This window comes from Streptopelia decaocto, assembly GCF_964273445.1.
Source record: "Streptopelia decaocto genome assembly, chromosome: 3".
NCBI lineage: Eukaryota > Metazoa > Chordata > Aves > Columbiformes > Columbidae > Streptopelia > Streptopelia decaocto.
The window spans coordinates 111150156-111171371 of NC_138656.1; the positions used below are offsets into that span (position 1 = coordinate 111150156).

The 21216-nt window shown below is 39.5% G+C and overlaps 1 protein-coding gene across 1 annotated transcript in view; it reads right to left on the bottom strand.

Moving 5' to 3' along the window:
* LDAH (lipid droplet associated hydrolase) overlaps positions 1 to 21216 on the bottom strand; it is a 120242-nt gene that overhangs the window by 98299 nt on the left and 727 nt on the right. Inside the window, exon 2 of the mRNA XM_082047427.1 lies at positions 6285 to 6443. Coding sequence (XP_081903553.1) covers positions 6285 to 6443 — 159 coding nt within the window. The remainder of the gene's footprint in view (positions 1 to 6284; positions 6444 to 21216) is intronic.

Sequence of the window (21216 nt, forward strand, 5' to 3'; positions counted from 1 at the left end):
GCCGATACGAGCCACAGAATCACAGAATCATTTTGGTTGGAAGAGACCCTTAAAATCATCCAACTATAACCTAACTCTGGCACTAAACCATGTCCCTAAGAACCTCATCTACACATCTTTTAAACCCCTCCAGGGATGGTGACTCCACCACTTCCCTGGGCAGCCTGGTCCAATGCCTCACAACTCTTCCTGGGAAGAAATTTTTCCTCATATCCAATCTAAACCTCTCCTGGTGCAACTTGAGGCCATTTCCTCTTGTCCTATCACTTGCTACTTGGGAGAAGAGACCAACACCCTCCATGCTACAACCTCCTTTCGGGTAGTTGCAGACAGCAGTAAGGTCTCCCCTCAGCCTCCTTTTCTCCAGGCTGAACAGCCCCAGTTCCCCCAGCTGCTCCTCATCACACTTGTGCTCCAGACCCCTCACCAGCTTTGTTGCCATTCTCTGCACTCTCTCCAGCACCTCAGTGTCTTTCTTGTAGTGAGGGTCCCAAAACACTCCAGGATTCAAGGTGGGGCCTCACCAGTGCCAAGTACAGGGGGACAATCACTGCTCTGGTCCTGCTGGCCATGCTAGTGCTGATACAAGCCAGGATGCTGCTGGCGTTTTTGGCCACCTGGGCACACTGCTGCTGTTCAACACACCCAGATCCCTCTCTGCCAGGCAACTTTCCAGCCACTCTTCCCCAGCCTGTAGCGCTGCCTGGGGTTGTTGTGACCCAAGTCCAGGACCCAGCACCTGGGCTTGTTGAACCTCATACAATTGGCCTCAGCCCAATGATCCAACCCGTCCAGATCCCTCTGTATGGCCTTCCTACCCTCCAGCAGATCAACACTTTCACCCAACTTGGTGGCATCTGCAAATTTACTAAGGGTTCACTCAATCCCCTCATCTAGGCCATTGATAACGAGATTAAACAGAACTGGCCCCAATACTGAGCCCTGGGGAACACCACTTGTGACTGGGTGCAAACTAGATTTGGCTCCATTCACCCCAACTCCTTGGGCCCATCACCCCAGCCAGTTCTTTACCCAGCGAAGAGTACCCCCATCCAGGCCCTGAGCTGCCAGTTTCTCCAGGAGAATGCTGTGGGATATAGTGTTAAAGGCTTTACTGAAATCTAAGTACACAACATTCACAGCCTTTCCCTCATCCACTAAGCAGGTGACCTTGTCGTAGGAGACAGGCTGCTCAAGCAGGACCTGCCTTTCAAAAACCCATGTTGACTTGGTCTGATTGCTTGGTTGTCTTGTCTTATATGCGGCACATGATGTCACTGAGAATGATCTGTTCCATGACCTTTCCCGGCACTAAGATCAGACTTACAGGTCTGTAGCTCCCTGGATCCTCCTTCCAACCCTTCTTGTAGATGGGAGTCATGTTAGCAAACTTCCAGTCAACTGGGACCTCCCCAGTTAGCCAAGATTGCTGATAGATAATGGAAAATGGCTCAGTGATCACCTCCACCAGCTCCCTTGGCACACCTGGGTAGATTCCATCTGACCCACACTTGTGGGTGTCTAAATGGTATAGCACGTCCCTACCATTTCCCCTTGGATTATTGGGGCTTCATTTTACTATCCAAGGCAGTTCTTGCAAATGGATGGTTGCAACATACAGACTATGTTCTAACAAGTACATTTTATCATAATTTTTGTATAAATCAAAACACATTCTAAAACCAAATTGAAGAGAATTGGAGTAAACATGTTTTACACAATTTGTACAATAAGGAAATAGATTATTTTATTATTACGCAAACCCCTCAGTCTCGGTGGCAACAGAAGATCTCTGAAAAACTTTTCATTCCAGGGAATGCTGAGCAGAGTGACTGATTAACAGCTTAAAAAATATGTTTTAATGGGAGCCAATAAAACCAAAATCCAGCATAATTAAGCTTCAGGACTATACAATTAGCTTAAGTCCAAAGTAGTATTATATAGCAATTCTTAATACAACCTTTCTTATGTAAATGTTGAGGGTGATGACTTTTAAATATCAAAACAGCAGATGAAGACAAAGCCAGAAAATGTATGAAAAGCTTTTCAGAGTCCCTACATTACAGTCAAAAATAGAACTTCAAAGACTTTGAAGTTAACAGGCAGTCTCACTTTAAGGGAGAACACATTAAAGACTTGTCATAATCCAGGCAAATTGTTTGCACTATTTTTACTGCTGAAAAATATTTAAGTAGTCTTTAAGTGACAACAGTCTTGCTGAAGTAAGTACGTATAACTACTCCTAGGAGAACATTAGAATCCAAATCCTCACCTTCTGTTGTGCAGAAAATCATGAGCAACTCTTGTCACATAGCATTACCTCAGGAGATTAAATCTTTATACTTCAAAAAAGTGTCTGGTTAAGTCCTCATAGGCCTTAAACATGAGCAAGTCACTGCATGAGTTGGTAAAACAATAAGATGATCCAATAACCCAGCAGCAATCCAACTGCAAGCAGGCAGCTCAAGAAACATGGCAAGCACAGGGAGTACTCTTGACAGAGGCAAAAGAACATTATTTCTGACATTATTTCTGTATATTAATGAATAAAACTTGTACAGCATGCTTTACCACAAAAATGTTATTTACTTTATACATTATCAATCATGAACTAAGCTTCAAAACTGCCTAGTTTACAGTAATGGTAACAGAAATTAAGAAGCTTGGAATTGAGGTATTACAATGCACTCCTGCAACGAAAACGTGGTGAAGAGCTAAACTTCATAAATTCAACAGCACGGTGGTTTTAAAATTTGTACTGTATTTATTTACAAAGTTAAATGTTTCATAAATACACAGACACAAATAGACAGATGCTCTTAAAACAGTAAAAAAATATTCCATTACACTTTGTGGATCCTGGTTTCCAATGAACCCAAGCAATGTTAAATATTGCTGTAGTAGATTTTATACTTCACTGCTAATTTTACACTAAACAAACACTGCAAAAGGGAAAACAGACCTTCATGACACAAGAGGAAAAAAAGTAATTCCTGTCCTTTCCATAATGCCTACATTTCCAGAAAGCCATGGACCTGATCCTTCAACTGTACACATTTAATTTTACACTCATGAGTAAATTTCATCTATTTTAACAGAAAAAAATTCATATTAAGAAATACAAACAAGTATACATATATATTCTGGACTGCTGAAAAACCGGGCTTTTTACTCAGTAATTACTACAGTAAACCCCTTATTACTCCTATACAGAGGTTTTGCTCACACAAGGAAAAAATGTCACAGAACAAAAAGTGCACATTTCAACTAATATAGTAAAACTTTATTAAAATCATCAGTTTTCACAGGATGCCATTAATAAAAACATCAGCTTGTTGTAAGTAAATGAGATGGAACTCTGCTGTATGTTCTGTATTCCAGCTGCTTCAAGCACAGTGACCCTTCAGGAGGCAGAATCCTGCCCCATTTAATGGGAATCATCACAGAATCATAATAGTTTGGGCTGGAAGGGACCTTAAAGCTCATCTAGTCCAAACCCCTGCCATGAGCAGGGACATCTTCACCCAGATCAGGTTGCTCAGAGCCCCGTCCAGCCTGGCCTGGGATGTCTCCAGAGATGGGGTATCTACCACCTCTCTGGGCAACCTGGGACAGTGTTTCACCACCCTCATGGTGATGAAACCCATGTTGCCATTGGTTTCAGAGTAGAAGAATGGTTTGGAGCCAGCTTGCTCCCTCTCTCTCCTTTTCCAAAAAAATCAGTCAGATCAGAGAGAAATCCTCCCCATTGTGAAAAAATTTGATTAAAAACCAAAAAGAAAATAAGTATATGGGATTTATTTTGAACTCACTTGCAACAATTAGATTCTAGCAGAAGCTGAGAATTTTATCTCTATTTCTCTTTGATATCTACCTCCCCAACCCCATTTTGTTGGATCACATATAAACAAAATCATAGGCATGAATTCATTAAGTAAAAATAGTCTGTATCAGAGGAGTTTAATACACAGAACAATATATGACATGTAGGAAAACCCTGTTCAGTTCAGGTCACTGAACACTTTGGCTGTGTATCCTCTCCTTTTTGAGTGAGAGTTGCCCTTGTCTGGATATTTCTTTCCTTGACCTGTACCACACTATCCTTTTGCCCATCTTTATTTCATTCCATAAAGAATCTCATCCAGGGATACATGCCTTTCAAGTGTGAAAATTGCTGGACTCCAGAAGGGCTCCACATTTCATACTCGGGCAGTTACAAAAGCATGAGGGGAATGCTATCTAATCCTAACTGCTTAGGTACACGAACACGTTGCCAGATGAGCCAAATGTCCAGATCTCTTTTAAGGCTGTGTTTTTTATGTTGGCAGATAGAATTTCCCCTGAAGGCTAAAAATGAGGCGTATACCGGTAGGGAAAAAAAAAGTATTTATGAGAAGCAAAACTGCATTATGTTATGCCAGGTCCTTGTCAGCTTCCTGCCAGTCACAGCTAAGAGCGTGCGTAACTCGATTCACTACTGAATTTGGGTACTAAAAAATGAAGATACCATGATTGTGGTTACTGTGTCTTTTAAATTGTTTTCCCAGTGAGAGAACTTGCAGTTTGTTACCACCATAATCCTGAAAAAAGAGCAAAACCATACATCGGGTGTTTGCAAAAGCTTGCACACTATGACAGAAACACTCCGAATATTTCACTGTTGGCTGTTGGACAGCTTTGTAGTTAATGTGAGATGCTGTTAAGAAGTCTCCACAGAACTGTTCTGCTGCAAATAAGCTCCATGCAGCCCTGCCACTACATTTTCTCACATGGAAAGCTTCCTGTGGTGAATATAGAGCCCATTAAGTCTGTGCAACCCAGTATACTCCAAGCAGACTAACTGGCATGCCTCGTAGAGGTACCTTGGCTTGGATGCTAATGTTTGACTTTTGTGCTCTTCCCTTACAAATCTTTCTACTGATTTAAGTCAGCTTTACATATTTACCCTGGTTACAGGCTCTACCACCAACCCAAACACAAGGGCATCACAACCTGAAGGTAGATGAAAGCTCCAGAAGTTGGAGGAAAAAACCACTGAACTCAGCTCTTCATTTAAGCCTTCCAGAAATGCTCACTGGAAGAAAGCAGCAATTGAAAAGCATCAAATCAGGCTTGTACACCTGGAAAACTGTTGGAGGATTTGGATCCATACGGATAGTCTCACTAACAAGTAACTTTATATGGTATCTAGCTTAAAAAGTTTTTCCCACAAAACAGTAGCAAGATGTAATCATAGGACACTTATTTCTTCAGTTCAGGAAAGAATTTAAACTTCACTGTCACTGGTTTAAAAGTTACACTATTATTCAGCCCCAGGAGACAAGGGCATAAAATCATTGTGCCCAAAGAAACAACCATAAAATATTTCACAGGCCTTTCAAAACCCTGCAAAAAACCTGAAAACCAGAACCTGTGCTCTCTTCCACCACTAAGGACCAAGCTACATATTGGCCTGTAAACAGCAACTGAATGTACTTGAACAGAAACAGTAAGTCAAAAATCTGGATAATCTGAAGAGTCATTATTCGTACCACTAATTTTGGGGAAGAAACAGTAGTCTCCGAAACATTCAAATAAACTATAGGAAGCATTAGAAATCTGCAAACTCTAAGACAGTGAAAGAGTCAAAATATCTGTGCTTGAGTGGGTTCAAGCTCTGCTTTTGCTAATGGCAGAACTCCTACAGTTCACTGGCAGACTTCAATGAATTCAGGGCTTCTCCATTAATTTTAACATATGCTAAATGAAAGCTTAGAGCTTTCGCTTTAAGATGACCAGATTTAAATACAATTTAGAACTATATGACACTGCTTGAGTTCCAGAGGCTCATCATAAAAATTAATGTACAAACATCTAAGCTAAAAACCATTTACTATAAAAAACCCTTCCAACTTTAAAAAAACTACTGTATCCAGAATTTTCCCCTCAAATATTGTAACTTTCGTCTTTCGTTTGGACACAGCTGACATTGCAGCACCACTTCAACATGCATGAAACAAATGGAAAGAGAGTAATGGAGAAAAAGATCCTGCAATGCTATAATTAAACCATCAACACAGAGTAAATGAGGAAGACATCCTAAGTTCTCACTTTTACCTTACAGCACTGTTATGAATGCAGGTAACAGTAGTAATCAAATATAACACAGAAATTTCACCATTGCAATGCCGTTGATTTTTTGGCCATATGCACAGGCCAAATTCTACCACATAACTATTTTTTTAAACTGAATATCTACTTTCCAGTCGTGGCATTTTTAGACTTAAACAAAAAAAGACCCTTACCAGGAATAATCATGAATAAGAGCCTGGGCAGATTTTTACTTTCATCTTTTGAGAGGTCTTTCCAGGGCCCACACTTTAAGACATGGGTAGCAGCTCCACAACAATAGATGAATTCTTCATGTAATGGGACTGGCTCTTCTGACGCGGACCTCATGTTTGCTGTTAGACAGAATAAGATACTGTTATAATGGATCAGCCAATATTTACATAGCTTATTCTTTGCTATTGTAACTTCCCATAGAATAGTTGTAAAAAAACCCCAAACTGCCCTCCCCCAAGAGCTGTTATCTCCAATAAACAGAGGCCCAACTCAATATTTGATGTTTGACTAGGTTATAAAAGTTGATACATGTTACTATTATATGTGGTAAAGCGTCTCTCAGGTTTTGTCACAGAAATATATAGTGAGGAACTGGACAATAAGATCTATTCTACCTTAGACGCAAATGATTTTAAATTTCTTATTCACACTGAAAAGATCCAGTTGAAACCTATCCGAAGGCAATCAAAAGAAAAAAAAACACCAAACAAAGAAAACTACTTCATTAATGCCTTTGTAATTCTGTGCGCCTCAACTACAGGAGCACAGCTTCGCTTAAAAACAACCACCAAAAAGCCCCAACAAAAAACAAGCAAAATAAAACCCCAAAGAAAATTCCAAAGCCCAAAACAAACATGCTAATTACTAGATTGCCTTCCAGCACAAGGTGGGCTCCTCATTTTGAGTGCAACATAACCTACTTCTCTAGAAGTTTTCAAAGGATTAGAGGAGCCTTTGTCAGTCAAAGCTAATCAAGATTCCACCAGCTACGCAAATATTTATGCTAACCTTTATAACTTCTTAAATGATTTCATTATCTGAATACAGTAATGGGAAATACAACAGTATGTTGCCAAATAAACTAGGCATTTTCACCAGTTCATTTATTTATCTCATATGTAATCATCACGTCCTAATAGGCCAGCACTTTGGAACTGGCTGATTGACCCAACCCCCTTATCTTTCCTTCCGTAAAAATAAGGCCACTTCATCAGGTGATTACTTATGGATTAAAATGTCGTCAAGATGAACTACAACGCACACAAACATGTGGCAAAATAACCATTCCCCATGCGCAACCACAGGTGCAGTTTCCAAATGCAGAATCAGAGGCCTGTCCGTGTCAGGTCATGAACACACACGGGCAAACCCTGGAACACGGACCAGGGCTTGGTAAGTCCGCAAAGCTGCTTCTATCAACCTCAAGGGCTACTGAAGCTCTACAAAATATTAACAGTCTTATAAGAACCACATTTCAGGCTTCTGAAGCAAAATATCTGTCTTAAACAGTTCAAAAACTTGATTAAATTATTATGGGAATGACTATGCATTCTTGATCCAATACATGGCCATCTATAATGAAAAAGGCTGCCCAGCTTAACTGTTTCAAATGTAATAAAATCATAATTAAAGTCACACACAAGTGGGGGAAAAAATGGAAAGATTAAGTCTAATGACTAATCTAAAAGATTAGTCTTTAGTGCCTCTATCTAGTACACCCTGAAAGTTGACTGAAATATATTATGCAAAGAAAAAAGTATAATGAGATAGTAAACAAAAAAATCCCAATATTTTAGGCCAGCAATTTGCAAAAATAACTCTCAAGGACTTCACACTCAGCCAGAGCAGGAAAACTTTTTAGTAAGTTGCATCTTGAAATTAACTGACAAAAATGCAACGACCTTTAATATTATTTAAGATGATCTTTCCCAAGCTCAAAAATCACTATTTTGTGCATAATGTAAATAGCAGCAATCCATCAGCACACAGAATAAGGGTAAATAATTCAAACAAAATGAACATATGATCAAATAACATGCAAAAAAAATATAACTTTACAATAAAACTGAATATTGTTGCATACCACCGCTATCTTTAAAATATCAAAAGCGTTGAGTTAAGGATAACATTAGGCCTTTCAAATGTTTTTGCTAGGTGAAAAAGAACCATTCATTTCTGGGTACAAGGGTCCAAATTCTATTTCCTATTCAGTTTGTGAAGTTTAAGGCATGTACACTAGAGCCTAAGATCTACCAGGTTTGCAGGACCATGAGGTGGGGCAGCACGACCTTCACATATAGTCACTGGGAAATTCTGGACAACTTGAAAGGAACAGCTCCAAATGAAGCTGTCACATGAAGTTAAAACAACAGGAAATCCAGAATACACAGATCATGCTCTATTTTGAACTAACAAAAAGTACATTAAAAAAAATCTACTATCATGCAAACAGAAAATGCTTCTGGAGAGAAGGGAGAAATGTTGTTTAATACTTTCAGAACAGTTCTCTGGATAAAGCTTTTTTCCCTAGCTCCCTACTTCACCCCTGATAAAGTACATGTAATGCCAAAGTAGACATCTTTACTACTACTTTATTCATCACATTATCACCTTTAACTTACAGTGACTGGAACATAAGTAATTGAAGTAATGACAACTGAATATTGTGGAACTATAATTAGGTATATTTTGCAATGCATTATTCCTGCTTTCATTTCTTCATTATTCCAAGCTGAAAGAGCTCAAGAACAGCTCTGACAGAGAAACCCAATTACGTCAACAACTAAAGTAAACATTTTGCATGTCATCCTTTTTCTGAGGTGTTTACAATCCAAAAAGCAAAAGTTAACAAGTTCTTACCCGGTTTTATACAAAGTTTCTGATCAGTAACCAATAAAATCAGTTGTAAAGTATCATTTTGAATTGATTTCACTCAACTACTCCAAAAGGAAATCCCACTGTCATATCTTCATTCCAAGCAGCAACGGCAACTGGAATGGTAGGCTTTTCAGGTTCAAACAGACTCTTTTGTCCAGCTTTCAGTTTATCTTAACTTCTAATTTCTAATATGCACAATGTTGCAGTACCTGAAAAGCAGGACTGCACACTAGAGAACAAAAGGTTTTCTGAAAAGCTGCCTGAGACAATCCTAAAAAGTTTCCTAGTACTAACTCTATATAATATCTGAGGGATTTTATTTATTGTTGGGGTTTTAATTTATAACTTTATAGCCTTTAGTAAGAAAAACGGACTGAAAAAACAGAGAAGGGGGATATACTCCTAGGATACTATTCAGACCTGTTTTAAGACGAAATCAGTAACACCCAAAAATACCTCTGAATCTCCTTCCCTCTTCATGCACGAAGCATTGAAGAACTGTATTTCCATTACTGCATCTATCTTTGGCATGAATTGTCTGCATGAATTGTCTCCTGTAGAAATATCTTAAGAAGGGCTTTCAATTTCCAAACACATTTGAGGGACAGGGCTCTTGAGAGATGAGACTTTGACCAGCTCAGCCAGCTGGCGGGAAGGCACAGTTTGCACCACTGGTGCAAGAAGCCGAGCAGAAGACAGAACCACAAGCCTGAGCAGTGGGACTTTCATCACAAAGTAATACAGCGAGAGATGCAACTATGTAGGAAATCAGGCCTCGTTACGTCCCATGCAATATTTTCTTTGTTCTCTCCAACCCCTACCCATTAATTCTCTAAAACATAGGTGGAAAAATATTACGAGAAAGGCAGCTTCTGTCAACAGCACTTAATGTAGTAACAAAACTTCTGCTAGAATGCTTAAACTTACAGCATAGGGCTTTAGCACTAGATTAACACACCCTTACTGTGGGTGTCTACTGAAAGCAAATTGCTATTACAGGATACCACGGTCTGGGCAACAGCAGATGGACTGATTGGTGAATAACCGTGGGACCAGTCAGTAGGTTTCTAACCCCTGGATGAGACAAATCACCCCCCAGTTAGCAAAGCCTATAATGAGACCTTAGACATACACTTGCACTTACAAACCAACACATATATTTAGGCTTCATATTACTAATCTGGACTCCACCTACTGTCATTGTTTCAGATAAGAATATTTGGAAACAGAGTTACCCACAGCGAGCAGATTACTTCTGCCATGAGACTAAGTCTCATGAACCTTTGGTTCAACTGACTCCAAAGTAAAATGCTGAGAGTAAAACCAAGATTCCTTTGTATACGTTGTGCTTAATTATTTATGCAGCTGTTCTGATAGGGTATTAACTGCTCCATCCTACACTATTCCTTGGACTTGACATTTTATTTGAAAGATAACTTGGGAATGGCAAAATTTGTGATTTGCATCCAAAACAGTGTTTAATGAAAGAACTGTCATAAACTCAGTCTAGCACCACATAATGTAATCAGTCAGTCAGTTGAGGCTCAGTCTACAAACTATCCAATCACCAGACAGGCCGAAGAGGCTGGCGCACCCAATCTACAGCAAGAGATGCAATGGTAACCACAAAGGCAAAGATCATTTGCATAAAACAGTGGTGGAACCAAAGTCAAAGCAAAAGGACCACTGAAGCTCATGACCAGGGTCACTGTCAGGCCACTCTGTCCTTTTTGATGCGTCACAATGACTGGGGAATGTGCCTGCAAACTGCAAAAAGCCAATGATAGCGCACATGTTCAAGATGGAGTGTGCAAGGAGCTACAGGCCAGTCAGCCTCATCTCTGCTCTCTGCTTTCTTTCTATCAAAGAAAATCCCCCCCAAAGTTGTACCCAAGGACATGAAAGCAACTGGGAGCACACCCTGCATGGATTTGGTGAGGGCACATCATGCACAAATAACCTCATTTCCTTCAGTGATGAGATGAATGGCTCAGGGGATAAGGGGAGAACACTAGATGCTGTTTAGCTTAACTTGAGCAAAGCTTTCTACATTGTCTCCTGTAGTATTCTTATAGCTAAGCTGGGGAGAAACGGACTATAAGGTGCTCTTGGGGAACAAAAAAAAAAAAAAGAAACAACACAAAAAAAGACAACAAACAAACCACAACAAAATAACCCCATTAACTTACCAGCAATATCCTTCAAGGATCAATATTGGGCCAATACTGCTCAATATCTTCATTAAACACCCAGACAATGGGTTTGCACTCTAAACAGGTTGATGCATAATACCAGCTTGAGAGGAGGAGAAAGACACACCAACTGAAACACTGGACGGCAGGGCTGCTACCCAAAGGGACCTCGACAGGCTGGAAAAACAGGAACCACATGAAATCCAAGGGCAAATGGAAAGTTCTGCACCTAGAGTTCAGTAGCCCAATGGGCCTGAAGGCTAGGAAGTGGCTTTGCAAAGAAGATGCTAGTGCATAACAAGTTGAAAATGAGTCAGCAGTGTGCACTTGCAACCACAAAGGCCAAGTGTATACAGGCTCCATTAGCAGGAGTAGCCAGCAAGTTGAGGGGTGTGATTATCTCCCTCTTCTTGGCATTGGAGAGACTGCATCTGGAGTGCTGTGTCCAGTTTGAACTCTTCAGCGTAAGGGACACATCTACCTACTTAAAAGAGTCAATTAAATAATATGGATGCTGAAGCATGGGATGTATGTCCAAAGAACAAGGGCCAACAGTCAAAAGTTGCAATGAAGGAAATTCCAAAGACAAAAAGCATATTGAGTATTATTAAATGATGGAAGATGTTGCCCAGAGAGGCTGTGCAATCTCCAGCCTTGGTGATACTCAATGCTGGACTGGACAATGCTTTCTGCAAACTAACACACTTCGCTGTTTTTGAGAAAGGAGCTGGACTACAGTTTAGGGATGACCTACAGAAGATGGATGTATGTGAATTCATGAGACTGGACTAGATATGCCTGAAAATGCCAAAAGAATTGGTTGATGCAGTTGCAAGGCTGTTGCTTATCAACGAATCTCCATTTTCATGGAGAAAAAAAAAAATAGGAAAAAATACTATCTAAAATCATAGCCCTTTTCAATCAAGAAAGGTAAGGAGTACCAAAGTTACTACTGGCTGATCTGGCTCAGCTGAGTCCTCAAAAGAATTGTGGGAGCATGTGTTCTTCTAATCACATCAAGCAAAAGACATTAACCCAGAAGAGGAAACCAATTTCCCAATGGTAAATCATGCTCAAGCCATGCAATTGCCTGCAGTGATAAAATACCTGGCTAACAGAAAGAAAGAAAAGACGTAGATACAATGCACACTGACTTTTGAAGACTTTTGGCACTGTCTTCCATTGCATTTTCCTTTAGGCAAAGAAAATGCAGGCTGAATAAACTGACTCGCACAGTTTGAAACCAAATGAACAAGATTAAAAGACAGTCAACTACTGGCTGTCAGCTGAATGTCAAACAAGTCAAGTAACCTTGGGTCAATACTGGAGGCCTATGAAGCTCAACATCATCATCAGAAACCTGGATAATGAGACAAAAAATGCAAACAATGTTGAATCATCTGGGATGTTAGATACACTCAGAGCAGAACTTCAGAGGGTTGTTTCCTTGAGAATCTTTAGGACTGGGCCAACAAATCCCTTATGATGCTCAACAGTGGCAAGCACAAAGATCTGCACCTGGAGCAGAAGACCACACTTCAGAAGGAGCTCAGAAGTAATTGGCTGAGTAGCAGCCCTGCTAAAAATATGTTTGTCACACTGGATGCCAAACTGAAAGACAACAATGCATTCTCACCACTGAAGTTCAGGCTGAGACTGGAGAGGTCTGGCCAGCAGTTTGAAGGAAGTTACTCTTCCCTTCTATTAAACAGAACTGAGGACATTTCTGCAATACTGAGCCCAGTTTTGTTCATCCCGCCAGGTCAAGAAGGACATAGGGAAACCCAGGAAGGTCAAGTAGATGAGCAGCCAGAGAGTGAGCAACCTAGAGCACATGAGCTCTAAGGAAAAGCTTTAGGAACTCTGCTTTTTTCCAGTCTGCCAAGAAGAGGATAAGCTGTAATCAAATAGCAACCTAGAGCTATTTCAAAGAGACTTGCAAAGATAGCATGGCCAAACTTTTCTTTGCAATGGCAGATGGCAAAACTAGAAGCAACAGCCACAAGCTGTGTCTTGACAGTTTAAGACACTACAAAAAAAAACCTTGCTTGGAAGGAAATGGGAGATGGCTAAGGTGGCAGTGGAACCTCTTTTTGTTGGAGGTTTTTAAGTCTCAGCTGAACAAAAAAATAATTTTGGTCTGAACAGAAGGATGGACTACATTTAAGTGTTCTATAAATCAAAAGTTTACAATTCTTATGGCCCTAAAACACCAGAAGAAGATAAGGGGTGAGGTGCAACAGGGGTTTAATTCAATTTTTCTAGTACCTTAGCAAATGCAGAGGACTTCATGAATACAGTAAATGAAAATAACTAAGCATATAGGTCAGAGAAAAGGAATCTAAACTAGATAACCCCCAAACACATAGGAAACTGAAGCAGATGTATTCCATGGATTGGCTGTACCAGCTTAAATATAAAAGAAACATTGACCTAATTGGTGAGCTTATGTGATTGAACTCAAGATCACAATGCAAAAGAAGAACTGAAAAAATAGAAAGTGAGATCCCTTCACTTGCCTGCTATGCTAAGGTTGTAACAACTTCTGCAATATTATCCCCAGAAGAGAATCATCCAGACCTGACAGAAGCTCCTTGACTCACAGACTGGAAGGAACATGTTCATAGCTAAGAACTAGCAGGGACAAACTGACCGACCTGGTAGAAAACCTGCAAAGATGAACAAGGGGTGGGAGGAACAACACGGGTTGCCTAGATCTCATCGAGGATTTCTTTAGACAAACTACAGCCAAACAGCAGATGCCAGATTCTGTACAGAAAAACAACAAATGTAGGCCGAAGACTTTGCAGGCTGTTGTGACACCAGTCACAAATCCCGACCAATTCCATATAAGAAAAGTAGGAGCAGCAGGCAACAGCACATAAAATGTAAATATTTCTTCATTGTACTTTACAGTACAATTCTCTGTCAAAGGCATACAATGGCAAGAACCTGCCAGTGCCTTTCATATTAGTTCTGAATTAGGAAAACTGTTGGGTATTAGCTGTAAAAACAAGAAAAGCTAAAAAGTTATCACTATGGACACATCAAACGAAGCAATGTAGTTACATGAAATAACCCAAGAAAACCCAAACATCTATACCTAAGGCAGCTCAGACCAGCAGGCTGTTTTTGTCTAAAACAAGTAAAGCAACTCTGCACCATTCTTTTCAGTAATCACTCAATGACCTAGCAATCTGATGCCTGCAATTTGTTTTGTTTTGTTTTTTCCTGTGTCATTCCGCCCATGCCACTCCCTCAAGCAGTAAAACAGCCAGGAGAATGTCACTGATGACTGGGCAAAAATATCTGTGAACTGCATGGAAATGCGGTACAGCTTATCCACGCTTAGAGCTGTAAAGATAAAAGCCTCAAGTACAGAATGAAAACTGGAATCAGATACCATACAGGGAACTGTGCACAGACCTAAGCAGGAAGAAATCTAGTTTTAAGAACCAGACCTACAGTATCATCCCCAAACTGGATTTCATTACTGCTAACAATGCTGTGGCAATCACCAAGAACGTGTGTACTGTCCTGGTAGAATGGAAACAGGGAAAATAACTTCTGGGTATCAATTTTGTACTGGACAAGTGGTCAGCGCCAAATATTATAAAATCATATACTGAGACAGTTTTTCAGTAAAGCAGCATAGTATTTGCAAGTCAAAAAAGCGTTATCTTGCAAAGGTCCAGATTTTGTGGATTCAGATCAGGAAGAGATGGATATCCCATCGACTTTGTGCCAACACAGGCGCTTTGCTCTGATATGAACAATTTGAAAGTGCTTTGGGATAAGGAAACAAGAAATCAGAGAATATTTTCAGATCCCACAATGATACATGTCTACATTAGTCTCGTACAAAATTATTTAACAGAAAGGATGGTCAAAACCCTGTGGAAATATATTAGGAAGGCCCATCATAACTTTTAACCAATCTTTACATCTGAGTGGTTTGGCTTTAAAAATTTTAGCGTATACTAATGGCTACAAAAGTAAAAGGGAGCTCTTGTTAATTATCATAATAGAACTATTAGAGCACTCTTGGTATTTATTTACAAACTACTCTCAAGAGCATGAAACAGCAAATGAAAGACTTCCATGGAAATCAGGCACAACGGCAACCTATAGGAAAGCAGTCACAAGCTTGGAGGCATCAGCTATTGCTCTACAGCACTCAACATAGACAGTAAGGGGATCTGACATTTTATCATAGTTCTGGCATCAAGACACCAAGTTTTATGCCTGGCCGTTTGCCTTTGGCAATCACACACCTCAGTTTTCGTTTGTGCTGATGCTCCTCTCACAAAGGTCTCAAAAGACCCAGTACTCAAATAGCAGAGCCCACATCCCTCGTTACTGTGTCGATCAAATGGTCCTTTATTACCATTGCATCTTTAACACTCAGAAACACGTAGCGCTGGAGCCATTGCAAGCATGAGCAAATCATGAGAAGTTACCCTGGTGTGGCTGAGGGTCCCCTGAGGCTTCATACAACACCAGAAACTATAAATGTACCCAAAAGAATAAAAAGTCATGACATTCTTTCTAAAAATGGAATATGTTTTATCAAACACATTTCAATATACAGTGGAAGAGGTCCTACATAGCATGTTCTGTCAATCTTATTTAATCATACCCAGAAGGTAACTTCCACTTTGTCAAATGAGCTAAAACATCACAAACTGGTTGTGAACTGTTCAGAGCTATCAGCAAGAAAATCGCCCCAAAAGAGTTGCCTGGGTTTGTTTGGGTTTAGTTTTTCTTAAGGTAACTTCATAAGCACAATTAAAGTGGGTAATCCCACAGATTACAAGAAATTGATAGCTACACTCCTAGCTACTCCCTCATTTCCCAATTAATACAAAAGCCTGATGACAAAGCTAATCACGTTGATGACCTAAAAAGAAATGAGCAAGAAAATTGCTGCTTAAAGAAGTAAGGATGGTTTAATTTGCATGAAAACAAATAGGATGGTTTATTTTGGTGTAATATCAGGTAATTTCCAGAACAGAAAATGGAATTTTGGAAAACTTTTTAGTCCCAAAGGAAAAAAAAAAAGTTCATATATGCACATAGTATTAAGATATATTAGACAAATGAAGTAACTTTCGAACACAGCTTTCCCTTCAAATAAAGTATTGCACCCAGAGGAAATCTTGAGGAGATTAAAACTGAACTCTCATGGAGGAATAAACAGAAGGCGGTGGGTCTGAATAACAGGTGAGTATAATAAATATACTTTAAATATATGTTCTGAGATTAGATTGCAATGCTAGCAAAACCTCAGTCAAGTAAAGAGAGAATTTCTATAAATATTCAAAGCTGCTGTTGCAGTACAATATCTTCATGCTAAAAAAGGTTTCCAGGGAGAAAACTATGCCAGGTCTCTTCTAACCAGCAAATTTCACAGAAAGAGCAGACTCCTGTCAAGATCATATTGTAAATTAACTTTCCCGGCTGCCTGCAGGAAAATCAAGCAAAAAGCAAAAATTCTCCACTAGAAAATCAAAGGGAAAAATCACAGTTTGGAGTGGACAGCATGAGAAAACACTCACAAATACAGTAAAGTCCGCAAAGCATGCAATTCGGTTAATTGTTTACTTCAATGTGTATTCTGTTAAGTATTTCAGGAGCCACTGGGCAAAACTGAAATGCAACACCAGGATTACAGACTGGGTTAAAATCCTGATGGAGTCAGAGGTGGGAATGTTACACTTCACAAACAGGAGCCCATCACACTTATGTATGGATACAGATTAAAAAAAAACACTAGAGGCCTTCAAACTTCAGCACATACCACCATTCAAAACAGAGCATGTTCAAAGTTGAACAGGTATGTGAATTACATGGGAGAAAAATTAACATACATGGCCTTTCACAGGGTATTGCTTCAACAGCAAGGAGAGAAATAGTTGAACATAGTGCAAAAAGTGAAAGAACCCGAAAATCAAGGATAAATGTACAAGAAGAAACTGAAAATGGTATTGAGAGAGAAAAAACATGCATATGCAAATAGGTTTGCTTGTGGTCTAATAGTTTAGAAAAAAAATGCTTGCTCACTACACAAAGATGATGCTTCTGTGCCATTTGATTCCTACTGTCTAAGGGAAAATGATAACTTTGCACCTTTTCAAAAGAAAAAAAAGTCTACGAACTATTTGGCTGTGCAACCATATGTTCTATACTATTATTATTTCTCCTGCATTAAAAAAAAAATACAAGCCCCACTTCTGTTGGACAGCTGTTTAAGTATTATAGCAAATATGGGCAACACTCAAAAACAAACAAAAAGCAAAAAATTAAAGTAATGGTAAACTATCTATGCATTTAAATACAACACCCAAATGTTAAGCATTTGAAGACACTTCCATCTTTCAGCAGCACTAATGACAGGCAAAAGCAGTAAAAAGAAATTGCTACTGCATATTGTGTTAAATAACTCCTTTTCCACCACCTATCAGAATAAGATTCACTACTCTATGTAGAGCACTGTTCTTTCTTTGTTCTTGAGCTCACAGAGAATAATGAATGCTAGCAAGAAACAGATAGCAAAGCAAAAATAAAATGTACATCAATCCAATTAGCATCACGCTGCCCTCAATTTGGCTTCCACCATCCTTCGCTGTGCTGTTCAGCGTGAATCTCCCTATGGATATATCTCTAATTTTTACATGTTTTTTTCCATATTTCCATGTTAATTCTTCTCTTTTAATGTAACGTGTGCTCTGTATTCAAAACACTTTTTTTTTCACTTCTTCCTGTTTTATTATTTCAACTTGCATGTGTTCCTACATCAACTGTTTATCCCACCTTCAGCTTGGCTCTCTAGCTACTGATGGTTTTCTTGCTTTCTAAAAAGGAGATAAAAGAATTAGTCAAAATACTGTCTACTTACAGTGGATCAACTTACTAGTCACAACACATTCTCCAGTAATCTCTCAAGCTGTGTTTGCTGCTTACCAGCTTCTTCTTATGTTTACTGCAGCAGCTGTATATTTTGATATTCACTGACTAACCTAAATGGGCTAAGAAGGCACTGCAGGCAGAAGCATGAAAACAAATAGACTGTGTGCAGCTCTGTGCAAAGGACAAGGGAAATCAAACAGGAGAATCAATGAAGCAGAGACATAAACAAGAGACTACAAAGAACAATACCAGGTAGCATTAGATCCCTTTCTGAGTCACTACAGTAATACAATTTTCTATGCTATTCATATGAGGCCTGGAGTCCAAGTCCTTCCCAGTAAGAAGCAATGGTGACGTTTGTCATTCTGCAGATCAGGTGTATGGGAGAGGGAGTTGAACAGTCAGGATGGAGAAAGTGGTGCAGTAGCCAGAAAGTTACCCTCAGAATGGGTGCTGCAGGAAGGGCTGCACAGGCTGGTGCTCTGACACGTGGACCTACACCGGTGACAAGGGGATCTAAGTTGATTCACCATGCTGGAAACACCACTAGCTTGTTCCTCAAAACCAGAGTGACCCCTGAAGTACCACTGTTTTGCTTCTCCTGTCAAAACAATCCTGCCAAACCCTGACAACACACCCCTACCTACAAATACATACAGAAACAGAGCCTGTGTTCATCACAGGTGCAAATAATAACCCAGTTATCATCTGATACTAAATTTTATTTCCAAGTTGTGCTACAATTTCTTCTGAGAGGTAAAATTGAGGGGGGGTCAGATTTCCACAAAAAGTTTGTATCAGTACTGAGGTTTTTACGTGTTTCTAGTTGGTTCGTTGATTTGGTTTTCCTTTTTTAATAAAATAAGAATAAAAATTGAGTAAAGAACCTGTCTGAACAAGCGACAAGTGGAACATGATCTAAACAGAAGTAGATGAGACAGAAGAAGGCAAGAACCAAAAGAACAGCACAGTTACTGGCAGCAGCATGAGAAAGCAGGGATACTGAGGAAAGAAATGAAGATACCGACTGATGAAAGAAATCCTGCCATACTTGGAGTTGTAGCATCTCTGGTTAGACACGTTCTGGCACATCAGCACTACCTACCAATTAACAAGACACTTGCCACACAAGGCACAGCTGCACTGGGCGGTTGTGCAATTCTAGACAGGTAAATAAACAGTTCATATCTCTAGTCAGCTTTGTATTCAGGCTAATACTTCAGTGTGAAAATTTGAATTTGTTTCAAGCTTAAGACTCTGTTGAGACCTTTCGTATTACATGTTTCCTATTATGAATATTCTTTTACTAGAATTACTTATTTCCCCCGGTGTAAACTGTTCACAAACCTTACCGGACATCTAAACGTTATCATCCAAAGCATAAACTGGAATCAAATTTACTCAAACATTTCACTAAAAATTCACAGACATACACAGTGGTTTGTCAAGAGCAAAAAAAACATAGTTATACTGCTATTTAGAGCATGTCCTATTTAAATAAGCAAAACCCACCCGTCCTTCATATCCTGCATGTATATTGTCTATACACACTCTGACACCACTAAAGCTTAAACCTTGAAATTCTGCTCCTAACACTCAGTAAATATAACCTAGACATTACCCAAAATGGGGGCTACCCCTTTCTCCAGACAAGGTGCCCTCATTATAATAAATCACAATAATAGAAAAAAAATGTAATTTAAAAGAAATCAAAGGTATCAGTTAAGCATAAATAAATAAAGAAATAAATTAGTGAGAACAGCACTATTAGGAAGCTTTAGAGTAAATCTTGTCAAATTTACTGGTCAGTTCTTTGGCTTGGCAGTCATATTGGAAACTTTGTTTTACCATTACCCATGCACAATTTACTGTAATTGCCTTTGTGAAACACATAAAGCAGATAAATAGGTAATAACTCATCAATGTATCTTCTAATTGAAAAATTAGGGAATAACAGATAGTAGTAGCAAGTGTGTTCAAAACCAACAGAGGTGCCTCCTGACCCACAGAACTACTTGAGGCTGGATGTTGCCAACACTAGAGCTCCGCATGGGTGCAAGGCAAGGATGAGCTGATGGAGAAGAAATCCATTGTGGAACTTTAAGTTTTTAGTGCATCTGTTCCAGAAAGTTCCCCAGCTGCACTCTGTTGCAGGTTGAGTGGGTAAGTACAGAGTGGGGCTAGATAAAGAAGAATTATATATGCCTGCCTCTTTGCCAAGCATCTGCTTAGGGTACTGTCAAAGATTCTTGAAAGATCAGTGACTTCAACACCTTTTATACAATCCTTGAAGTAACACTATGAAGGAAAACGTTAAATGTTAGTGCTGTCACTTACCGAGTTCTGCAAACACGTGACCCTTTCTCTCACTGACATCATAAGCAAGCACCACAACAGGGAACTACAATAATCCTAATTAGTAATTGAAGGCTTCTAGTCTCAGCGATACATTAAATACAAATTCATATCCAAATTCTGCAACAGCTGCATGCAGATAGACTCTCAGACCTTAACTGGATATCATGAAGTCCCAGAGGGCTGTGAGTATAGTGCACCTTAAAAAATAAGGGTCTGCATCATTCAAGCTATTCAAGTCTTCTGATGATAGGGCTTTAATATTATACTTCAGTTGCAAGGAAATAAGCTATTTCATCATTTTGGCAACCATAATAAAAAACCTACGAGTAAGAAAGCCCTCAACAACTGTCACACCTCAACAGTGCTTCATCATTACCATCATTTCTGTCACCATATCACTGTTTCACAGTGCTTCCCGAACCTGCTGCTCACCTCCTGGCACAGACAGTTGTTCTCTTTTGCAGCTGCCACCTTCCAGCCTGTACGTACTGACAATAATGATGCTCTGTGACCAGAACAAACCTGACAGAGGGTTCCTGAAGGAGGGTGTGTACATCTGCTAGACTCTGCTTTTCACAGAATCACATAATGTTAGGGATTGGAAGGGACCTCGAAAGATCATCTAGTCCAATCTCCCCACCAGAGCAGGAATACCTCGATGAGGTTACACAGGAAGGCGTCCAGGCACGTTTTCCAAACTAATTATTTCTCTATTAAAAGACACTTCTTTCCACTTACAAATCTCATCCTCACTTTTAACTTCTAAGCATTCATA